At 49.2% G+C, this 24,724-nt stretch overlaps 1 protein-coding gene across 6 annotated transcripts; it reads right to left on the bottom strand.

Moving 5' to 3' along the window:
- Positions 1-201: 201 nt before the first annotated feature.
- On the bottom strand, positions 202-23,967 carry LOC144934566 (uncharacterized). 6 transcript variants are annotated; one of them, XM_078860496.1, is made up of 17 exons: positions 23,803-23,967; positions 21,127-21,233; positions 20,608-20,680; positions 18,973-19,027; positions 18,396-18,528; positions 17,094-17,122; positions 15,651-15,722; positions 15,341-15,415; positions 13,643-13,716; positions 13,105-13,194; positions 12,245-12,356; positions 10,863-10,987; positions 10,314-10,456; positions 9,716-9,950; positions 9,231-9,329; positions 8,217-8,322; positions 202-7,463 (listed from the first exon to the last, which is right to left on the bottom strand). In XM_078860496.1, the coding sequence occupies exons 1-17, from the start codon at positions 23,942-23,944 to the stop codon at positions 3,701-3,703; spliced, it is 5,433 nt and encodes a 1,810-aa protein (XP_078716622.1). In that variant the 5' UTR covers positions 23,945-23,967; the 3' UTR covers positions 202-3,700. The 6 variants fall into 6 exon arrangements, with proteins under 6 accessions (XP_078716622.1, XP_078716624.1, XP_078716625.1 ...); XM_078860498.1 differs by having other exon boundaries at positions 9,231-9,326; XM_078860499.1 differs by having other exon boundaries at positions 21,142-21,233.
- Positions 23,968-24,724: the final 757 nt, after the last annotated feature.

Below are 24,724 nucleotides of genomic sequence, written 5' to 3'. Positions count from 1 at the left end.
CTGTCCTCTGACTGGGCGTGTCGCAATGCCTAATCCTTGATGGGAATCCTACACTAGGGATACCTTTTGAGATTCAACATTGTCGGATTTTGAATTTCAGTTTTTCGGATTACGTCTCCTGGCTAACAAGTGACGTCACTGGATATCACGTGTTTCACAATAATGAACAAAATGTGGTAAAAAAAATCAGCACAACGGAAAGCTTGCAAAAGTTGAAATATAATTGTATTTAAATTTGTTCATTACATTACAACTTAAAAGCCATTGGTTTTAAAAGCGCTACCTAAAATATATAAAACCAAGAATGACTCATGCCAGCTTGAACATGCTAATGCTGAAACATCGCCTTGCTTGAACATTCCAAGAACGCGTCCCCGTAATTACCGTTACATTACAGCACATCATCATCTCTCGTCGGGGTGGACAGTTTGTACAAGGAGCAGTAAAACAGTTTTGGTAAAGTGTGATTTAAAATAAGAGGGAATCGCACAACTTCACTTCTCAATGTAGTATCCCATATCAACGCAATATTCGAAGAATAAAATTATGTTCAATATTTTGTCTCGCCCCCCCCTTGCTGAAGGTCTCCCCACGCAGTGTTGGCCACACCTGTCAGTGTGGGTTGGTGGGATGTGGGGGGCATGACCGGTTCAGACATCACTTGCCACTGAAGTTAGCCATGGCCAGTGTCGCTGGTCCTTCCTCCCTCCCTGGCGTGATCATAACGAGGTCGGCAAAAAAAGCATTCAAGGACCATATATGTTGTTCGATGTTGTGTTCGTGTCCCTCTCCGCATCACGCGGTTGGTCGAGATGACTGGACTACTTGGCGAGTGGGTCTTGTAACGGCAACACTTTATTCAAGTGCTCTCCTGGGTAGCTTTTGCATCTCTGCAAACGGTGACCAAGAGCCACCACAGCCCACACGCCACAAAACACCACGCTGTTCAAATCCCAGTCGCTCGCCGAGCCAGCACTGAACAGCCCCCCCCCCCCGTACATGAACCATACACAACATCAGTCCGGGCGTAGTCCAATGTGCACGTGTGGCCTAGGAACCAATCCCTGAGTCAGTACTGCACCGCGTGAAGGGTGCAGACGCCTCATGCAACGGCAGGATGTAGCACAGAACAGCAACTTGTGACCGCCAGAGTGCAAAACGTTGCCCCGTGCACAATCACAAGTGCAATTCACTGTAGACAAGTCCACGCCGGTTACACCAGCAATCAAACTTAGGGCCTTTGGGTTCGAGGTGCAGTATACCGATTGCACCACTGCTTCCCCCATACCCACAGTTAATTGGTGCAACAAACATGGGTATTTAATGTATACTTTGTGAGCTAGTTTACATTACAGCATTGTGTTCTCAAAATGTTTAGCCTGTTTTTTTGTGGATGTAGTATTGCCAAATGACACGCGTGCACACTACTTATCAAGGCTACAAAACCGACACCTCATCGCACGACATTTCTTTAACTCTTCCATCTCCTGGTGTTTTGCAATATCAACCTTTTTTTAAAACAAAATTCCACTTTTGGCAGCCGCAATTGACAGAAGAGCAACACATCCATGCAGGGAAAAGCCACTTAACAGGATACAGCAAGGCTTCCCCCCGTGTCCCATGCCAAAAACGTGTCCAATATTTATGACCTGCCTAGCAGAGGTTGTTCTGGCTGTACATTAGAGTATGCGTCGCTAAAACAAGGACAATGTTTTTGTGGTCTCAAGACACGCTTACCAGTGAATGACGTGTAAAGACAAACTGTGGGCATATATTCAATTTGTGTGGTATGATTAGAGGCTAGGTTGTAGCCCACTGACGATTTTTATTTCATTTTCGTGGGGATCAATCACCCTTTGCCACCTCGAAAAGTCACACTGAAAGGACAGTCCTCAATCTTACCTTGGGAGCCTGATCAAGTTCATATTTACATGAAAGCTAACTGCAGCGTGGCCTTCAATTACCATATAAATTCAATTGTGGCGGTTGCCCCGGCATATCCCTTTTCTTAAAAATCCCGGTTATATCCAAATTTATCCCATAGTAACAAAACAAAAACACCAATTGAACTACCGAATATCACAAGGCAATTCTCGAGAGCACAACCCAACATCACAGTAGTCACCGTACAGCACAGCACCAAACTGAGACAACGTGGTGCGTGGTGTTTCTGCGTAGGATGGAGATACAGCGAACAGGAAGTCAGAACTGCTCTGCAGGCTGTTAAATTCGGGAGTACTATTTTTGATGTAATTTTTTGTTGTTGGGGTTCCCACACCCCAAAAAAACACTGTCATGTACAGGACACGGTATAGCCCCCCCCCCCCCCCATGTTATTTTGAGAACACACATTGTATTGGCCACCTGCATGTGTACGTTAGAGATGCATGCGCGTCACAACCCAGCCTGCGGATAAACCTCTGAACTCCGGGCAAGATTCGCATTGCGTGCCATTTATAAATTGACCTCATTCACATTCTAAAACTTTCCAATACAGTTAGCGGTTCTTGCATAAGACAAACACAAAATATAATACTATTTAAAATAAAAATGTGCACGTAGTCATCTAAAAAAGTAGCAATTACATACTGTATATTTGTAATACATCGGCATGCGCCTCACATTGTTTAAATGGTTCATGAAATGGACTGCGCCTCTTTCGGAATGTAACTTACGAGACGTCACATCCACCGCTGTTGGGACATCTAGGGCCCCAAAGCCTTTTTTTCCATAGCTATAGGTGAGAGTGGCCTTTTAAAATATTTTTCAACGAGTAAACTGACAGCATATGAACTCACGCAAAGGGTACAGGTGCAGCCCAGCAACTGCTTGCTCACGCCACCGCTGGGAGAAGGCTGCCTATGGGGAGCTCTAGAGAGCCCATCCGAAGGGCATTTGGCCTACTTTCCCATGCTGACCAGTTATTTTGAAATAGGTGAAAGTACGTAAACTTGACCCCACGACACGTGGCCTACTGATTGACTTGGGTGTACACGTTTATACTGCTGGGTGGACAGAGGCAATTTAATAAACTTGTCCATTGTTTAAACTGCCGCGCTGAGGAATGGAACCAGTGACCTCTCTGCATTGTAAGTCCAGTGTTTACCATTACAGCATCCCAAATGATTTAGGACAATTACAAGTATTCAGAATATCATCCCAATGTGATTGGCAAAATGAGTACCGTCTAGTGCATCCACTTAGTGGAAGTAAGGCAGTGTTTGTCCTTTGAATAAACACTGTGATGTGGAATTTCTACCACCTGCTCAGAACCGCCAATGAAGATAAGCCTCACTTAATACTCAATGGATACTTTCATTTGACTTGATATATGTCATTTAACAGCACGAACGTTAATAATTAGTGACGTAAGCCTAAATGATGAGATGAACGATGACTTAAGTTTATAAAACAAATAAAAAAACACACAGGACCGTGATAATAAAACAATTTGGGTTCACAAACCTTGACACGTGCACACGCCACGTTTCTTCAATTAACGTCAGTCAACCGACAGTTAAACGGGGAGGGGGGGGCAACCACCCTTACCCTCCTCACACCTCCGCGACTCAGACCAAACACCACCGCCCACACGCCAGCGCTCACGAACTCCAACATGACAAAGCTACTCCAATGTTCCGGGCGGGAGCACAGCTGTGGTGAAGGCAGCGGATGGGGTTGGGAGTATTGGAGCGAGGGCTCAGCGAGAGCTCCCGATGAGAGCCTCATCCATGAGGTCGATGGCAATGACCTCTGGAGATGTGGGCGTGGCCTGGACGCTCCCCGGCAGGGCCTGGTCGTAAACGGCCGGCGACTTTGACGATCCCATGCCGGTGGTGATTGAGTCGGTGCCGGACTTGGCGAGCTCTTTCCTGTGCTTGCCCTTGCCGTGCTGCCGCTCCGCTGATGGAAAGCCCCCGATGAGAATCACGCTGTCGTCCTCTGAACTGGGGCTGTCGCTACCGATGTTGCCTCCACCGCTGCCCATAGATCCGGCGCCCAGCGAGTGGCTCAGCCCGCTCGCCTGCTGGCTCCTCGACAGACCTCCGCCGCCACCGCCGCTCACTTGCGAGTTCGAGTCTCCGGCTGCACACGACGCTGACGGCTCGGCCACCTTGGGCGTGGAGGAGGCAGACACGGGAGTTGGCACGCGGGTCACGCTTGAGCCCGTCACGTCGTGGCCCCAGCCGCCCTGAGCTGAAGCCGACATTCGGGACGGCCCCGTGTCATCCCCTTTTGAAACGGAAATGCCCCCGCCACCCCCGCCGCCGCTGCCGCCAGCCGTCGCCAACTTGTGCTTGAAGTTGGCGGGAGATGAGCCACCGCCTTCGCTCCTGCCTACTCCGCCGATTGCGGCCGAAGCGGGGCTGCTCCGTGCCTCGTCGGGCCTCACTCTGGGGCCGTCCTGCGGCGCGCCGCCGGCCTTGTTGTCTCGATCACGCTTGCACGCCTCGTCAAATGCTGCCTGCTGCTGCGGGTGGGATTTTGGTGGGCCGGACTGGCCCGTGCCAGGGCCCTGCATCCGCTCACGAGGCGGGGGCTGCGCCACCTCGTCGCCATGGCCCGTAGTTGACACCTTATGGTTGAGTTTGTCGATAACGGCCGTCAGGGATGACCTGTGGCTCGGCGAGCGGCCTGTTTTCGACGGGAGCGAGGAGACGGAGCCTGGCGCTGACACGGTCGGGCTGGACACCTTGAAGCCAGGAGCCGGCCCTCCGGAGCCCGCTCTTGACGCAGACATTGATCCCGGCCCGGATCCCGATAGGCCGTGGCCCGAGGATGAACCAGAGACGCCGCCCTGGACGTTGCGCGGGTGAGACGGCCCCATCTTGTAGCCACGGAAGTGGCTGCCCATGCCACCAGAGCCGCCGCCGGACATGGGGGGGCCTCCGCTTCCCGGTGTCTTCAGCTTCATGGGGGGCGGTGCGCCCGGCGGACCCTTCCCCATGTGCTGTCGGTCGGCGGCCGAGCCTGGCACCAACCTTGAGTGCGATGGCGAGCCGCTAGGCTTGCTGCTCAGGCCCGAAGCGAGGGGAGGGGGTTTTGGTGGAGTCTTGATTCGGATAGTGTTGTTATGCACGGGGCGCGTCACATGCGGCTGCGATGACACGCCGGACTTCGGGAAAGCTCCACTGCCCCCACTGGTGCCGCCGCTGTTGGTGCCACTACTTCCGTGCGTAGACCAGGGTTTGAGCATGGGTGCCCCAGAAGAAGAGCCGGTCTTGTTGTTCTTTATCTTGCCTACAAACTGAGTGCTCTGGCGGCTCGGAGACGCGACCACGGACGCCGAAGATGAGCTCTTCCCCGTGGCTGTAAGCGATGAACCTCCACCACCACCTCCGCCGCTACCACCCCCACCTCCTCCACTACCCCCTCCCCCACTGCCACTGCTGCCGCTGCTACTACTTTGCCCTCCGAGCGTTACCTTCTTGGTGGACACCTGGATGGTGATCTTCAAGGGTGCGGTGGAGGCGGGCGGGGTCTGCGATCGAACGTGATGTGACACAGAGGACGACGACCCACCCGAGGAGGCCAGGCTGGATCCTAACCTCCACTCGCCGTCTCCGCGGTCGCGCTTCTTCTTCTTGGGCGGCTTGTCCTTGCGCGGCCTCTCCGAAGGATCACGCTCCCGCTTGACGCCCTTGGGCGCGTCGTCCCGATCGCGCTCACCGCGCTGCTCCCTGTCGCGGGCGGGGCCCGATGCCCCCGCCACCTTCACCGAGGCCACCTCCACGGTGTTGAAGAGCGGGAACGCCGACTGCATGTATTCCTTCACGCTTGTCGGGGCCCCCAAGCCACCGCTACCACCGCCGCCCCCTCCCCCAATCTTCCCGGCAGCCTGCCCCGGTGTCTCGGAGCTCTCCGTCTCCGCCCGCGCGCGGTTGCCCGTGACGTCCGCCGCGAAGGACGCCTGCTCGCCGCCGGACGCTCCGGGAAACGGCGTGTACGGGTCCACGCCCTGGCCTGCCTTGCCGGCCTTGGGCTGGAGATTTCCCTCCATGAGGAGGTCGGGGAGGCTGTCGTCGTCGCTGTCCGGCGTGAACACGTTGGCGTTGAGCGGCGAGTCGAAGTCGGCCATGGCCGTGCTGGACGGCACGCCGAACAGCAGCTCTGGGTCGACGGGAGAGCCGCAGGGGTCGTCGGCGAGGCTGGGGCGCCGCCCCCCGGGCCCCACGCCACCCCCGCCCTCTGGCCCGCCCATCCCGCTCTGCTGCCCGCCATGCGGCCACTGGATCTCCGACAGGATGCTGCCCAGGTCCTGCTCCAGGATGCTGCTCGCGTCGGATGCCACGTGAACGTGGCCGAGCATCCCATGGTGGTGCGACTGCTGCGCAGAGCCCGGAAGATGCTGCTGCTGCTGCAGGGTGGGTGGCTGCATCTGAGGAGGGGGGGCGCCCATGGGGGAGCCCTCCAGCACGCCGCTGCCGCCGATAACGGGGCACTCGTCACCCTCGACAGCCGACAGCTCCTTCTGGAACTCGTCCTCGCTCTGCGGGTCGCGCGGAGACTTGGACGAACGCTTCTTCTTGCGCGGCTTCCAGTGTAGCGGCGGGGATGACGAGTCCACCCCCATGCCGCCAGCACCACCACCGTGGTGATGGTGGTGGTGCTGCTGCTGGTGGTGATGGTGGTGGTAAGGCGCGTGCTGATGCAGCTGACCGTGGTGGTGCATCTGCCCACCTCCTGCCCCTCCACCGCCACCCCCATACATCACGGACGTCGCCATCGTGGACGAGGCCGCGGACGAGGACGGAGCAGACGCAGGCGCCGCGAGCAGCAAGTTGGACCCCTCCCCGGCGGGCGAGTCGCGCAGCAGTGTCATAAGCATGGGATGCGCTTTGGTGCTGGATGGCGACGCTAGCGCCGTCGGGGTCACCGGCGTCGTCGGCGTCTGTGGGGCTGGGCCACCCGCGCCGGGCGGCCCCAAAGAGCCGCCCGACACGGTCACGCCGGCGCCACCACCGCCGCTGCCGTGCGCGCCCGGAATCAGCAGACTGGTGAGGATGGGATTCTGCGCCACCTTGCAGAACTCCGAGTCGAGGTGGTGGGACGCACCGCCCAGGTTCCCCACCGAGAAGGCCGCGGCGGCCGGGGAGGAGAGGCCCGCGCCGTGCTGCTGCGCCGCCGCCGACGAGAGGCCAGCCGCGGTGCCGGCGGCCTGCCCGTCGCCGTACGCAGTGCCGCCCAGGCCGTCCTGCGCCTGCGCGAAGGCGGCGGCCGCCGTGAGATGCGCCCGCTGTTGCTGGTGGTGGTGGCGCTGCGCGTCGGCGGGTGGCGCCGCCGTCGCCGCCGCCGCCGCGGGGTGGCTGCGGTGCAACTCCTCGAGGGTGGCGTCGAGGTTGGAGGCGAGGGCGGCGAGAGCGCGCCGCGTCTCCGCCGTGTTGCTGGGCCGCGCGGGGTTCACGGGGGCCGTCTCCGCTTTCTTGTAGACGGCACGCATCGTCACAGGGAGCGACGCGCAGCTGTCGTGGGAATGGGGAGAGGCGGAGGGGGAATGGAGATGGCACTGTGTAATCGCGGTAACTTAACACGTAAGCCGGCATAAGGTTAGAGGGGTGTTGGATGCCCAGCCGTTGAGTAGTGAGAATAATTAGGAAATATAAATTTTCACTACGTAAAGTTATACAATATCAGTTTTCACAACAAGACAATTATCGTGATATCAGTTTCGTATATTGTTGTATATGTGCGTTGAATTTTTATTTCACTGTTTTTGCACTTTGCTGTACTTCCAGTGTGACTAACCATTACTTGAGTAATAATCACAATGTTTTGCTACAAGAAAGATATGGTGATCATTGATTTATATCGTACAACACGTTGTAGTATCGCCAGATCACAGCTACCCTTATATTAATGCCCATTATATCCACAAAGCCTCAACGACTTTCAAGATTATTTGTTTCCAGGGACTACTGCATTAGGATATTTGGGAAATTCCTTTCTCAGGAATATTTTGCACATCGGAGGAAACCGGAGCACCACGTACGAAAAAGGGCAACACTTGAATCCGCTACATTTATTTATTGTACTGCCATCTACTGGCTATATCAAAGCCCAGCGGGTTTGGCTCCAACTGAGTGACAGCCAAATGATGGAACGCATCCAACAAGGAATCGCGACGGCTTGGGGAGGCCTTCATCTAGCAATGGATTTATCATGGCTGACGACGATGATGACAACAAGAGGGTGCAGCGACACAGGAAGGTGCTTACCGCTGCACCACACGGGAGAGGTAGTCGTCAGTGCAGAAGGGCCCATCGGCGGGGCTGGTGAACAGCTTGGCGCTGACCTGCGCCTCTTCGGACACCTCAACGAGCACTGCAGCCGTTCCAGCCGTCACACACACACACGCGCGATACCACAACAACTCTGTTCATACCAGGTGAAAGCCCACCGGGCACTTCAACCAAGGATCCTCGCAAAAGAGAAGCCTGCCCTGTGAGGACAAAACTGGGCACGAATGGGTGGCACGCGAGGCCGCCACCAGCAATGCACCCTCGGAATACAGAATCTTTTTTATATTGGAAAATCCAATGAGCTATAAAGCTCTTTTTCACAGATGTCCAGTAAGCGCGGGTAAGAAAGTTACAACAACGAACAATACAAAAACATGATAGGACTATAGGAAAGGTAAATAAATCACTTCAAATATTACAAATAAAACTGAAACTATTTCTTCAACGGTTTTATTTAACTTGACTCCTGTGTCGTGGTCAAATCGTGTCATCAAAATTTAGTCTACTTCCTGCTGTCCAATCAATTCCAAATTTTGCACTCGTACTCAGATCCTTTAAAGCGATAAAAATGTTTGTATGGACGCCTTATTAATTATATATTTTTGTGTACATCAAAAACGCCGCGGTCCCTAAACTCTCGAATCGCCTCGCCCAAGAAGCAGGCGCCACACGTGTCTCTCTCATGCGCCACGTGTTACGGGCACCCTCACTTCACACAAACAAAAGTTGTACATTGAAGATTAATTTATAAAGTAAAATCAATTAATTCAAGTAAGCGTTGATGTGGGAGCAGGCGCCGCATCATTGACGTACTTCTCGACCGTGAGTTAAACGAAGTTGCGAATAAAACCGTTCTTTTTAAAACACTTGTTTAAAAGGAGTTTATTATCTTATCAGGAAAAGCACACTGGGCTATTAGCTTATTTTTGAGAAGCAACCTGGATAGAAAAAATGAGGGGGGCGGTGCGGGCGAGGAAGGGTGGGACTCACCGCTGAGCAGCGTGTCATGCTTGGGGTGCTGGAAGGAGACGGTGAAGGACGCGTGGGTGAGTGGGTTCACCTCAAACTGGATCCGCCCCGACAACTCTTCTGGGGAGAAAAGAAAAAGCAAGTGTAAGCGTCATCGTCAGCCACCTTCCATCCACATGGGGGTTGTTTGACCATACTTCACCACGCTGGTGAATTGCACGTTTGTGGAGGACGGGGTGTGGAGGACGGGGTGGGGGGGGGGTCCACAACCGATTCAGATATCACTCGCCACAGTAGCCAGGAAGGGCACTCGGATTCCAAGTGCAGCGTGCTAACCACAATGTAAATACAAGCCACAATTCAACTCACCGACAATGGCTTTGTGAACCTATACTGCCGTGCTGCCTCATACGGATGGAATGACGCCGATTCAATCAGAAGCGGTGGGTGTGAACGTGGCACACACACACACACACACGCCCGAATCCGCTAACCCGCTCGCTCACCTCCACAGCGGGGCGCGGCGTCCCCGCGCATGCAGGACGCGAGCAGTGCGTTGTAGAGCGCCTGGCGCCGCACTGCCGCCAGCACGGCGGGGACCTGGCTCGGGTGAACGAAGGGGATCTTGGCGACCAGGACCCCCCGCGTCTCAGGGCCCGCTACCCCGCCAAGGTCTGCCGTTGCCGTGGCTCCCTCCATCCCCACGTTCAGGAAGTAGTTGTGTTTCTGGTCTGGCAGGGTCTTTCACAGAGGGGAAAAACGATCGAACCGAAACTAAATCAATGTTGGGGAGAAAATGAACATCAGAATTATCATGCATTATTTAGGCCGCGCCTCCCATGCAGTGCATCTCTAGGTGCCAGAAAATATGATGCGGTAAAAACGATGCACGCAACAATCAAGAATAAACAAAGTTTAAAAGCTAAACCGTGCCTGAGACTACTCTCTTTTTCTGTCCACTTATTTTGGGTTGTTCATACACTAATCAAACGCATTCTGCAAGTGCGAAGTGGTCTCCTATCCAAGTGCTAGGTGGGCGGTTGACCGCGTCCCACGTACCCCACCGGGGGCCCACGTGTACCGGGGACGTGCGGTGAGACTCACCACGGTGTGGTAGCTGGCATCTCCTGCGCCGCCGCTCGCAATCGAGTCGGCGGTGCTGCCGCCGCTGGGCAGCTTGTCGAGTGCACAGCGGCGGATGAGCACAAACATGTGGTCCCTCTCCCCAACGGGGTCCACGTTCACACCTGCGATGGATCAAGGGCAGGGTCAGTTACCTCCATGATGAGAGGGGAATTTCGCACTGTCTTTGAAATTTCAATAAACTGTTTCTTGTCCAAGCTGATGTGGGAAGAGCACTGGTAGCGAAATCGATTTTGAAAGTTTATTTGTGAAAATGACTCCTTTTATCAACACGGTTATCCGTTGATGTGTGGATATTAGATTGACTTTATCCAGGGTTGGGGAACCTTTTCCTCAAGGACAAAAATGTACTTTAAAATACGTTTGGCAGGCCACACATTAATCAGATTATCGTATAATGCACCCTCGGATAAGAGGAATTTAATTGTAATACCCCCAGTACTGCCGAAACGCAGCATCAATCTTGGGTACGGTGTCTCGGGTGCGGTGCCGTGTGTCTGCAGTGTGGACCTGTGAGCAACTGCAGCTGCTTCACGATGGCCTCAGAAACCGGCACGGGCGACGGGAACTTCAGGAAGAAGCAGCCGGGCAGCTCGACGCTGTTGGCCTGCGAGACGCTCGCGAACTGTGGTGTTCTGCACCACGTTGAGCCGCATAGACACGAGGTGGAAGGTGGGGAAGCGATGGGCACGGTGCGAAGGGAGACGGGGCAGGGAGAGGTAATTGGAATGGCAGGGGAGTGTACAGAAGTGGGACAGCAATCGGAGAAAAGACAGGAGGGCAAGACAGCGCACGCAATGATGGGGAGATGTTCACGTCAGGGGGGTAAAGAAATCAGGAGAGGGGGAATGTGAGTGAGGGGGGCATTGCAGGGAGAGGAGCGAGAGCACACTTTCTGTCATCATTACACTGTACTATGCCACATGAACACACAAATACACATGCAGGTGTGGCCTAGAAAATTGCTCTGGAGGTAAATAATGCAAGTGTTCTTGCCAGGGAAATAAGAATGTTCAGCCAAGGTAATTAATTAGTCGGCTGTGATAACGCTCAGCGCTCAAGTGAGCTGTGAGCATGCACCAGCGAGCTCTGCCTAGCATAAGACACATTCACCCAATGGCCTGGTAATGTTATTAATGCACAAGCCCATAGGACGTATAGTTATTTATTTAACACGGTACGGCCATATTCTGGCTTATTTATTTCACATTTTATTGTCAATTACACCCAAAACTGTAGGCTAGAGTAATTGAGTGTGCAGAGAGCATCACCGCTTGCCCTGGTCAAAACTGGGAAGGGAGTGACCAGGTGGCTCAGGATCGGAGCAATGGGCTGGCCCCACTGAGGTCCTTGGTTCGAATCCAGATGCCAGTGATTAAACCCGATTCTCAATTGCGGCAAGTTGATGGTCTCAGCCTGGCCACCGACGATTGCACAAACAACCATCGTTTTACATTTGGTTTTGCACTTGATTTTCCTTAAGTTCTGCACTCAATTTATCCATAGCTTATAGTTAATTGCTGATAAAATGCCCAATAAATGAGCCTCTGTGTTATCAGCCAGAAGAATTTCAAAGCAACAGCTTGATTGACAGGCAACTCACACTCCTTACGGAGAATATAAAAGGCGTGACGCTAGTGTGCATAAAGAAGCCTAATCAAGAAACTTCATAAATAGTTATGTGCTGTCATCATATGGGGCCACTCTCTCACACAGGATAGTGCACTGCGAGCTGCAGAGTTGAAAATAAGTGCTTTATTCTCTAGTGGACAAATTGGCGACAGCGCACTTGTCCGATAATGTATTTCTCAAACCTACTACTGCTGCTCCTCCTGCCGGAAACCCAGGTGCAATGTCGGGTAGATGGGAGGTGCGTGGTGCCACGTGCTCACCCTTTGTCGTCCGTGGCCCTGGTGCCGACGATGAGCGGTGCGATAGGCAGCCGGTGGGTCCCGCTCACTCCCTCCACGGCCACAGTCACGCCCAACCCCAGCGAGCGGGGAACTACAGCACGGGAGGAGAGAGCAGGTTGAGGATGCATGCACGGAGAAATGCGTACTCGTACGTAAAAACAAAGAAAACGGAAATAAGGTACCCAGACACAGGGAAACATACATGCAAACAAAAACATGTGCATATACAAGCAGAACCACACACATGTACTCAAATGCAAATACAGGCATGTCTTTATCCAAATACGAGTACATGCGTACAAAGACAGATGAGTTTACAAACCAAAAGCGTGGGCATATGCATATACACAAACAAGTACATACGTATGAAAGCACAAATATGGGGCACATACATATTGAAATACAAATAGACACAAAAAACATGAAAACGTACCCAAAGACAAATACACAAGAAAGCAAACGCAAGTATCCCCAAACAGAAATACAAATATGCAAGCACAAACACTGACACATGAGTAAACACACACATCAAGTTTCAAGTTCATTTATTAGGTATAGCCCTGTGAGCCATTTGGCTCTTGAATCGGGTGCAACCGCAACAAAAAACATGAACAAGAATACATCTTATAGTGACTATGTGCAAACAGAAAATCCAAGAAAAGACAGCAAAATATTGCAGAAAAAGCACCGTACACCAACACTGTGTGCAAAAATCCCAGTGGGATGCAAGTCAACTCACGTTCAAAACTGTACCGCTATTAAAGAGTCCCCTAGGTGCACGTCCCCCATATTTGCACAGCCTACAACGGCCTTGCGAATCCTAACCACACTGTACTGACCATCGTCATCTGTGAGGGTAAGCATTCCACCCGTCTTCTCATCCAGGAGGTCGTAGGGAGACACGTAATACTTGAGGGTCATCAGGTTCTCTGCAACAGCATTGGCCAGCGATCAAACACAACGGAGAACATTGGCTGGGCAGAACTTGGAATAAAGAGCTCGAGAAGAAGACGATTTTTTCTCACAGTGTACCCCCGTGAGTCTCATTGCCTCTCTATGCAATGGGACTCACGGGAGGTTATTTTTACCATGTTTCACCACACTGGTAAAGGGAGTGCTGCCCAGGACCAGTTGAGGTATCACTCGCCACACGTGTTAGCCGTGGCCAGGAATCGACCTCAGGTTTCGACGGGTTCATAATGTAACGCGCTAACCATCGAGCCACTGTTCCACCGTATGGTCTAAGAGTTAATATAAAAAGCCTTTAAGAAAAACACAGCATGGGGCGAAACAAAACGTGTGCAACTTGAAATGTTTCGTGGTGGGCAGGCGTGGATGAGCGTGAGATGGTGTCAAGGCCAATCGGGGCACACTCACCGCCGCTCCTGGGAGAGACAAATCCGACGTTGCCATGTAGGATTGCCTCGACTGTTTCGGCGTTCGTCGCCAGTCTGCAGCAACAAGAGCAGCAAAACCGTGACGCGTGTGCACGCACACACACACACACACAGATACACGTCTCGGCTCAGTGACGCAGGACAACCACCCACCCCTTGCGTGTGTCAACCACACTGAGCAGCTCGGCAGATTTTTAATCCAGCTCCGGCCAAGAGCGTGCCTTAGTATGAGCGCAAAGCAAAGACTGGGCGCAATTAATTTTGAGAATTCATCGATTGCCGTTTCAAAGGATGTAATTTGGTGTTCGGGAATTCTCCGTACGCAAGTAGACAAATTGCCAGGCACTTAACAATTTATCCACGTAAGAATCGATTATAGTACTTACAATTTATACAAATTATATAGGAGTGATATGCAAACGTTACATTAAAACTAACGGGGTAAATTTACTGATTTAACGAGATATAAAAAATTTGAAAACATAAGAAAAGTACAAAAAAAAATCCTCGATTTTTGAATAAAGAAAAAATACATTGTTAATTGTTGGGAATAAATAAACACAAGTAGACATATATAGATGCAAGGCACGAAACGTGCGTAAAAAGATGCTAACAGATGCGGTCAATACACACAAAAAGATTCACAAAAGCACACAAAGATATGATCACTGGCATGAAATGCAGACATGATTCATCACACCACATGCACATGAGCATCACAGACCGCACACCAACATACACAATCAGACAATCGCAGGACATTACAGCCTTCCGTGAGCATACACAGGACTAGAAATAAACACTGCACCAGTGCGATATATTTGGAATCGAATATGATTCACCCAGGGAATCGTTTGGATGTATATTCGCCAGCATTGTATAGGCATGTAACAATTCGATGGCTTCTTACTGTTTGGGATCATAATTTTATTCGACAATTCATTCCTTTGTCGTGTTTTTGTCCACAGGCCGATATTGATTAATTTTAGTTCTGTATTGCTCGTACATTTATATATGCCCATTAAGGTAAATATAACGTTAGCATTTAAAATGTATATCATTTGCATACATCGTAAATAATTAATTCTCATATATACAATTCAATGTGTATATAATGAGCATACACATCGATATTAAGTGATGCATTGTAGCATGCCTACCACAAAGACCCCCCCCCCCATTAACCTTTAACAGACTGTTTTGTGGTACTGACCATACCACCCCCTCTAAGTGCTGTGCTGAAAAGGAGAGGGGCGGTGTGGTCTGTACCACATCCTGCTGCCTTTGTCTCCCCAGTGCTGATATTCGTACACCTACCACAAAGACTCAGACCCCCATTAGAGCATTTAACAGGCCGTTGTGGCAAGAGCTGTGAGCGGACGACTTATGACGCCGGCAAGGCAAATGTGGGAGTGGATGGCCAACACCACACCCGGCCGCCTTTGTCTTCCCAGTGCTGATGTTTACGCATCGCATAAACACGTGTGCGCATCACATAAACACGTGTACGCATCGCATAAACACGTGTACGCACGCACACAAAGTGCATTAGACGGCAAGAATTATAGATCAACCTTTCAGCAGCAAACACATTATCGTAAAATCACAACATCATGAAATCACACGTTCGCACTGCTGCATGGCATGAAACTGGGGTGGATGTCGAGAAGAGACCCACTTGTACCACTGTGCCATCTTGAACAGGTCGAGCTCCAGGGACTGCAGGGCGAGGTACATCTTGTTCTTGAGATCGCTGCAACAAAGGACACACGGTCACACGCACAAGAGGCTGCCCAGTAAATAACAACAGACTTGGCGATCGTCACATACCAGACTGCTTGTGTTTCATTTTCATACAAAATATGGACACATGCAATTGCATCCAAGTGTGCACAAAACATTCATGAATTAAATTAGCCAAACATTCCAATACAGGATCCCCCCCTCCGAAACGAAATCGGATGTGTGTATGTGGTGTGCAAACGTACCTGTCGCCCGGTAAATTGTAGAGGTTGGCCAAGGCATCCAGGTGTTGGGAAAACTCTTCAAAGTTTCCTTCGCTGCAATGACAAAGAAATTAAATACCAATGTTGAGGATATAAAATGACACGCTACACTATGTAACATAATGTTTGTTCCTGGGTAGTAAGTGTTATTTCGTAATTGCTTATACCTAAAAAGTATAGAAAATTGCTATTATTCCCCGCAAACTTTGCTTTTGTGACCAGGACAGTAATATTTATAAATTTACCTATTTTCAATGAGAAAACGGGCGAATTTGTGTCTTTTCGTTCATATATACAAAAGTAATACAAAATTTACTACAAAAGATTTAGAAGTGGGTAGTTTTTCGAGATTGTTCCTCCCCACAGAGAACTCGGTCTGCTGTGGCCAGTCCCGCCTGTGGTAGTGCGCCTTGGTGTCTAAATCTTTTGTAGTAATTTTTGTATTACTTTAGAATAAATACATGTTAATTTAGATTCATGGTTTTTTTTCTGACTTTACGTGAATGACGAAAATACACAAATTTTCTAAATATCACTGTCCTGGTCACAAAAGCAAAGTTTGTGGGGAATAATAACCATTTTCTGTACTTTTGAGGCATAAGCAATTAGGAAATAACACTTACTACCCAGGAACAAAAATAATAAAAAATGTGTTACAGTGTTATCGCTGTGCACTTGTGTTAAGGACCGACTTGCATTGAAAAGGAAAATAGGTGTGCATCTACACATAATTTTTAAAGCTTGTCCTGATAACTAGGTCCATTCCAACAGTCCATCACATTGGTAAACACCTGCAGTTGAATCTGTGAAAACGCTCCCAATAATATTTGCATTGTGCAGAGTTATGCAGATAAGTAATTGCACATTTTATACTTATATATATGCATCTCTTCTTGAGTTCTCTGCATCAGGGCTGGTTCTTGGTTCAAGTTCCCTCAATCCTGTCCGACCTTGTGCTTTCAAGCAGCGCCTTTCCTTGTCTACCTCTTGGCCTTTTGCCCAGCATCTTTCATCCGAAAGATTCCTTCAGCAAGCCCTCCTCTCTAACAATATGCCCACTTCAGATCTTATCATCTCCAAATTGTTCCACTGGGACTTCTCACCTCCTATTGAACTTCTACCTTTCTTGAATTATCATCCTCATAGAACCTTTTCAGCAAGCCTTCTCCGATGACAATATGTCCAATGAGATAGTTTTGCTTGCCCGGAATTGTTCCAATTTAACTTCCAGCTAGAAATCCTTCAGAAAGCCTTCCCCTCTGACAATATCACCATTCCAGATCTCTTGCTTTGTCTGAACTATTCCAGTTAGACGTCTGTCCTTTTGAACCCGCTTTAGAACTTCCTCTTTACTCTTTCTTTCCATTTGACACCGCACCCATATATTTGCAACGGTCTCCAGGAAATGAACATGCAAATACTCACCGTAGGATTTTAGTAAGGCCCGGGCAGCTCTGGGTATATACAGAGGGTTGTAGAGGAGTCCCCAGCATCAGGGCAGCAATCAAGCGGAAACAAAAACAGAAGTTAGTTTTAGATCATTTTTTTGACGTGGCAGAGTGGCTTGCTCATGTCAAAGGGAAACTGACTGTTGACAATCTGCATATAACTGGTGACAACTACATATCGGAATATGTAAAGGTTAAGAAGCAGTGCTGCAATTTCACTTGTGCTTCTGCTGGCAGAAGGGCTTCCCTGAGGGAGCTCTAGAGAGCCCTATTGCGGGCACTGTCTCCTCTCATAGGTAGGTACAGCACATTCAAAACGAGCTTTTACATCCTAACACCAATAATGCTCTTTGCTGCACCTTAACCACCACTGGCCACCAGGTCACTTCAGATTTACTTACACGTTCCAAAGTTCAAACCTCGTGAAGACGGAGGCGACGTTAACTTCACAACGCCGCGACATCGCTGAAGCGAGGCTTAAGTTGTGATGACGTTACACGCTTACGTAATCAGAATCTGAATATTTATTTATTAATACTGGAGAAATCTGATGAGCTATAAAGCTCTATTTCACAGATGTCCAGTCGGGGTGGGTAGGAACATTACAACAACAAACAATACAGAAACACGATTGGAGTGCAAAGTGTAGGAAAGGTAAACACAACAACTATTTACGCCGGGTGAGAGCCGACCGGCACCTCAACCGAGGATCCTCGCAAAAGAGAAACCGGCCCTACAAGGAGAAAACTGGACACGGATGATGGCAGGCGAGGCCGCCACCAACAATGTACCATCGGAATGCAGAATTCATAATCAGAATATGTATTTATACTGCAGGAGGAATCCGATGACCTATAAAGTTCTTTTTCACAGATGTCCAGTAGGGGCGGGTAAGAACATTACAACAACAAATAATACAAGAACATGAGTGAAAAGTATAGGAAAGGTAAACGTATATAAAAATATACAAATTAAACGAAACTATTTTTTTCATCTTACCACATAAAGCCCACTTGAGGTATTCACTTATTTTTCTGAAGCAACCTGGCCACAAATTATAGCTCAACGAAGAGGCTTATCATGTGGAAATTTATCGCAACAAAATAATCTAAATAATCTCAATGCGTGTTTCTAAACGTGGAGGGACCAGGAGAAAAACAATTCCACGCGAGCACGGACTCCAATTCAGTGTGAATGCAGCCGTTTGCCTGACTGCGCCGGGGTCTGGCCCCGGCTTCCGCTAAAGCGGAGGGAAGTGTGCGTGGATCGGGGCGCTCACCACTGGGTTCTCTCCGTGGTGCGCCACCTTGACGTCAGCCACGGCGCCGGCGCCGTCCGCGTGTATCACCATGTAGAACATGTCAGACGACACGTAGCACTCGTAGTTCGACGGGTTGCAGTGCCAGCTCAGCCTGGCGGGGAGGGGGTCAAAATGGAGGTCGATCGCACAAGTGACAAACAGGTGAAACCAGCACACAAGCCAGGTCAGAAGATGCCGGGCAGTAAAGTCCATTCCTCGACGGTTCAAATGGATCATTGCGCTCCGGATAAGATAACTGTTTTGTCTGTGTGAAAATTCATTATTTTTAATGAATTTTATTCTTGCATTCCATCGTGACCCCAAATCATGATGTCATTGAAATACTGGCGAATCTTTACCACCAAGTGATGCATTACATGCTGAGAAAAGGTAATTTTGACAGGTATATGTTTTGCAACGATGATAGTACACTCGTTATAAACTGCATCCCTGGGTCCTAAGCGATATTCATTCGAGAGCAGATCGAACAACGCAAACAACAACAAAGTACTGACAAGGGTGAGGGCTGTTGTTGCGGAAAGGTGAGGAACGTTACCTGTGCTCACGGGCGATGACCTCTAGTCTGCTCACCATGGCAGAGTGGGATGTAACTGGATAACACAAATGTCAGTTTAGTTTCAGCACCAAATCATTTCATTTTTAATCTTCAGCCATGATTAATCTTCCACTGGATGAAGGTCTCCACAACCCATCACATGTATGTATGTATGTTTCTAGAACTCCTTTTGCACCATACGTAGCAAACCGTGATAATAGGTGCGGTGCAACCGTCCACCGAACACATTGCAGAGAATCTATTCTCATATGCATGATGCCACCCGTGTATCATGGGCAGAAGTATCAGTTCTGATTAAATAATCTAAGCATTATTGCATGCTTAATTGATTTATTTAAGACACTCTATATTACTATCAATATGATGAGGATATTAAACTCGGGAAAAAAATGCGAAGGTTATTTCATATCTGAATAAAGATGATTGGATTCCAGCTCGTGACTTCTTGCTTTGTTTACAGTAGGATTGAGGAACACTTTTCCGGAGGTCTCTGAAGTACAGGTGGCAGACTACACATGAACATGTGCTGCAGCCTCATCCAATAATGACACTAAAAATAGCGTGCATGTGGACCAACTATAAAAAAGTCCTTGCTGGGACAGAAGTGCCTGAGTGTGATAAAATTAGAAACACATGTGTTTGTTGTAAAAAAACAAAAATATTCCCTTCTCGTACCTTAGTGCGGCTAAGAAGATTGCAAGTGCTGTAAAAATATTGTTGCGGGACGTTTACAACTTTTGTATGTATGTTGAACCGCTTTCACACCGTACGTAGCCAACCGTGCTAATCGGAGGTGTGGACCTCATTTGAAGTAAATTCGAACCCTCGTCTCACGAGCGAAACACTCACTCGGCTGAGGTATCAACCTGCATGTTTGTGTGACGGTGATGCCGACAGGTTTCAAGTGCATTTGTTTATAAACAGGTAGGAACTCAAGAGACAAGGACAGCCTTGTTTACAACGGTGACCTGGGTCACAAAAAGTAACAAAAGCAAATACAAATAAAGTACAGCAATGAAGCAAATAATAACCGGAGTAAAAACAACTCTATTGATTAAGAAATATAAAAAAATTGCACGAACATTAATCAATGTTAAATAATACATTCCCTGGAATGTACTTGATCAGTCAAATAAAAAAAAGTAGTTTCATAAGTATTTGCCAACAGATAAGTATAGACGTCAAATGCAATTCAAAGTGAAGTTATAAAGAATTGACAGCTTAGAATAAAATTGTGATTCAAAGAAGGACATATTCTTAGGTTTTTTCGGTAAAGTCACGTAGGTAAAACATCAAAATTAATGAAAATAAAATAAAATAAAACAAAAATCACGACGTTTCGGGGGCAACACAAGTCTCCGTCATCAGGTGGGACCGTCACAGCCGAATTAGCTGCATCAATTTTGATGTTTTACCTACGTGACTTTACCGGAAAAAACCTAAGAATATGATTCCTTGCAGTCACGAAAGCTTCAAATCTAGAAAGAAGGACATTTTTGAAGTGATGGAATTCGAGGTGTTTAGGGCATGAACAGAGAATGATTGAGAACCATGTGAGTTATATTTCCATGGTATAGTGCAATTTAGTGGTGTGGGACAGAGAGCCACTCTTACCTTTGAGTGCCTTTTGTACAGTCTGCAGGCACCGGAGTACACGCTGCTGACTGTCATTGCCCGGTCGGCGCTCCTGCACAGAGCACATTGGATACATGCGTGCAAGCACGACAACAGGACGTTACGCGCCACTGCTCAAAGCGTATTAATTATTCATGTACTCATTTGCAGCCAGCCTAGCAAGATCATTACAGCCATAAGTGCACCCAGGATCGCTGGTGAGAATCCTTGTAAGTGTCTGAATTGAGGTTGCAAGGTGCATCAGGGGTCACTGATATCCTGGGTTCGAATCTGGGTTGCCACCACCCAAAAATAACCTGGGTTTAGTTATGTGACACAATGTCCCGAGGCTATTCTCTGACACAAGGTGGTGAAGTGAGATTAAAATTAAAATTCCTTCATCTCACAAAAGCATGCCAATGAAAAGACAATTGTAATATCATGGGAGACAAAAGATCAAGACATTTTAAGAAAAAGAATAACATAGCCTGAATGATGAGTCAGGGCGTGTGACCGCACCATCGCCTGGCGCACCATCTTGATGGTGTCTCCCCAGGGCCTCGGCTGGGCGTGCTTGGCTCTCAGCCGCTCCATCAGTGCGTTGAGCTGCGTCGCCTTCATTTCTTCTGAAAAAAACGGTGACAGATGTAAGAGGTCTTTGCCAGAGCTTCAACCGAAATATGGCTGCGGTAAACATAGCTTCGCTTCGCTTCACATTCACAATACAATGCTGAGTTTATAGCGTCTACGTGTGACCATATCCCAAAATGGTGTATAAAACCACTGTGCATATTTATTGTGGCAAAATTAGCGAGTAGACGGCACAGATGGTTGGGGGAATAGAGTCACAGTTTAGAATATGGTAGCAGAAGAGGCAATGATTGCTCAACTCATGGGATGGATTCAACCACACACACTCAGCGCATAGTTATGTCGTTGCGAAGTTAAGACCCAAAACGCAGAGCAACCAAAAACAGCACTCTGGACGGTGAAACGGATATGAGATGTTTCTTGAATTGAGCATGGTTGTATAAGAACTTGGGAAGAGAGACAATAGAAGGCAATTCCAACGTTGAAAAGTGCAAGGAAAGGACGCAGTGTGGATAAGATGAAACAGTAGACCGAGTTAGTCAATGTGGCTGTAGGAATCTGCGAGTGAAGTTGAAGGGAACAGTAACCACGGTAGTCGTGATAACAGAGTGATTATGTTGTCACTGGCTGGCAGTGAGTGACGGTAGTGAATCGGCCAGTATTCGATCATCAATAATCCTGAAAGCTTTCCATTTAATTAAATCAATTACAGTGAGGTAGGAAGTGGGTACTACATCCCCAGATATGTATATGATGAATTTCAAGGCGACTTGTATTTTTTTCAGGACTGTTTATTCACAGAAAACCAGTGTGCTTCATGGATGGCATGACAGCCGAATACATTACTCAACTCGTCTAGTGCAGTGATATTCCACTGATGTTTTCTCCCCCCGCCATGTGTACAGATACGACTGAATCTATTGTAAGTAGGGTGTGTAGGCATATACGCCTACAAAATAAATATTCTTTGGGAGGGGGGGGCGGGTCCACTTTCTATAAATTTGTGATTCAGGTCTTCTGAAAGGCTTTCATGATTTAGTTGAGGGACAAATCGAACGCCAGGCTTTTATAATAAACACACGGCATTTCTACACTTTGGGTGGCATTGTTTGATCGTTATCAATAATTTAAAACAAATAGTTGATGTATTATTAAAATTTGGCCAGATTTGTTCCATTAAGCATTTTGTTTAATCTTCGGGGTATTTAGAATGATTCCATGTAACTCAGGTCGTCCTTTTTAAAAAGAAGCAAAGTTGTTTCCTGTGACTCAATGCGTCTATTTCATCGCCTGGTTAAATAAAGGATACTGCCTGAGTCACTGAAATGTAATGAGTTGCCCTAGTGTCAATAACTCTCATAATAAGCGAAGTGTGTTGGCTGCTTTTGACAAATTAATCAAGGCAGTTATCAACAGACCTGTAAAATGTACACATTAACATACTTTTCATGTCAAAAGCGTCAATGATTTCCAGTTCCAATGAGCCCGGTGAGAATATAGTGTCCTTTTTACAGTCAGTGAGTTAAACTCCACACTCTTATAGCAGGAGTGTTAATAGTACAAATGAAAACTAATATTGATAATCCACAAAGTGGTGTTGATTTCAGCGAATTATGAACTCACGACCTTCTGAGTGGCCGCCGTTCGCTATAACCACTACGTCACCTGTTACGGAGTACACTCATTGAATGGGAATACAAAGGTGGTGAGAAAGCATAGATTAGTGTGCTGTATACAAAGAGGCATGTTGAGAAAGGGGGAAACAAGCGAGACAGGAGAAGACGTGACCAGGCAAGGCCGGTCGGTGGCCGTGGATAGAGACAACTGAGACGGCTAACATTGGATACGATGATACGTGGAGAGAGGGGAACGTGATAGATTGAGAGGACAGATTGAGAGGTTAGATTGAGAGGTTAGATTGAGAGGTTAGATTGAGAGGTTAGATTGAGAAGACGGATTGAGAGGACAGATTGAGAGGTCAGATTGAGAGGTTAGATTGAGAGGTTAGATTGAGAGGTTAGATTGAGAGGTTAGATTGAGAGGTTAGATTGAGAGGTTAGATTGAGAGGACAGATTGAGAGGTTAGAGTGAGAGGACAGATTGAGAGGACAGATTGAGAGGACAGATTGAGAGGTTTGATTGAGAGGTCAGATTGAGAGGACAGATTGAGAGGTTATATTGAGAGGTTAGGTTGAGAGGTTTGATTGACATCCGTGACATGGCCATGGAGAGAAAGATTTCGGTGCAAAGGAGACGAGACGAGCCACAGGGGGGACACATCGAGACGAGGACCAGATAAGGCGGAAGAGAGATGGATACGGAGAAGGGGAGCGACGTTGGGACACAGGGAGGCATGGAGATCGGGAACATGGGAGACGCGACAGGTGAGAAGAACACGAGTGGCAAGAAACACGGGGAGACGATGAGGGGGGAGAATACGGGGGCAGAGCGGACGCGCCGTACTCTGAGACACAAAAGGAGGCCAATGCAATGGAGACGCGGGTGGTGGTGGTGGACAAGAAGGAGACACCGCACACACACACACGAGACATGGAACCCCGAGCGGGCCGCAAGCCTCTCCTCGCGCCCCCCTTAGGCCCACACCTTCGCCCGCCGCACAGCCCGGGTCGCTCCCCGTCCCTCCGCCTCCGCCGCCGTCAGAGGCGCCTCGAACGCCGCCGCCTCCACCGCCTCCTCCTCCTCCCAGGGAGCCGAGGGCCGCACACACCTCGAGCGAGGCCGCCATGCCGCGCCAGGCCCCTCGCTCGGTGGGGGCGGGGCGGGGGGTGTGGGCGGAGGGTGGGGGCCGTGGGGGTGGTGGCGGCCATCTTGCGTGGGGAGAACCGAGGCTAGTTCATGGGGGGGGTTGGTGGGGGTTGGTGAGGGGGTGGGGGGTTGGTGGATGGGGGGGTGTTGGTGGGGGGGTTGGTGGGTGGGAGGGGTTGGTGGGTTGGGGGGGTTGGGGGGGGTGATGGGTTGGGGGGTTGGTGGGTGGGGGGGGGTGTTGGTGGGTGGGGGAGGTTGGTGGGGGGGGGGTCGGTGGGTTGTGGGGGTTGGTGGGTTGGGGGGTGATTGACGGTTCCACCTGATGACGGAGACTTGTGTTGCCTCCGAAACGTCGTGATTCATTATTTTATTTATATTATTACTTCTATTATTTCTATTATTTATTTTTATTTTTACCTACGTGACTTTTACCGAAAAAACGTAAGAGCATGAGGGGTGACTGTTTCTCTATTTGTGTTTTTGTTCAGGCGAGCATCACAGGACTCTGTAAATGACGGGTGGCTGAGTGCGTTGCAGAATGCTACTTAGTGCAGGTTGGGGGTGGGGGGTGAAATAAAAGACGTTTAAACTAAGCACAGACCCCCCCCCACATCCACACTGCGAGGAACAACTTATCTTGGCTTCGTGCCAACAGGAATCGCATCGGTGGTTAAACGAGACAAAAGCATTATAACAGAACTCTAATATTTTTTGGGGGGTTACATCTCGTCAATTTGTGTCGTTAACTCACCACCACCCG

Source organism: Lampetra fluviatilis, chromosome 10 (genome assembly GCF_964198595.1).
Source record: "Lampetra fluviatilis chromosome 10, kcLamFluv1.1, whole genome shotgun sequence".
In the NCBI taxonomy this organism is placed as follows: domain Eukaryota; kingdom Metazoa; phylum Chordata; class Hyperoartia; order Petromyzontiformes; family Petromyzontidae; genus Lampetra; species Lampetra fluviatilis.
This window is presented reverse-complemented; position numbering and strand designations above follow the sequence as displayed.

Bases quoted from the DNA above. Each gene is read 5' to 3' on its own strand.
- LOC144934566 (XM_078860496.1), bottom strand. From the start codon at position 23,944: ATGGCGGCCTCGCTCGAGGTGTGTGCGGCCCTCGGCTCCCTGGGAGGA. The intron at 21,234-23,802 runs GTGTGGGCCTAA...CGTTTTTTTCAG, and splicing joins GGGCTGTGCGGCGGGCGAAG to AAGAAATGAAGGCGACGCAG. The intron at 17,123-18,395 runs GTGAGCGCCCCG...GTATATACCCAG, and splicing joins ACCACGGAGAGAACCCAGTG to AGCTGCCCGGGCCTTACTAA.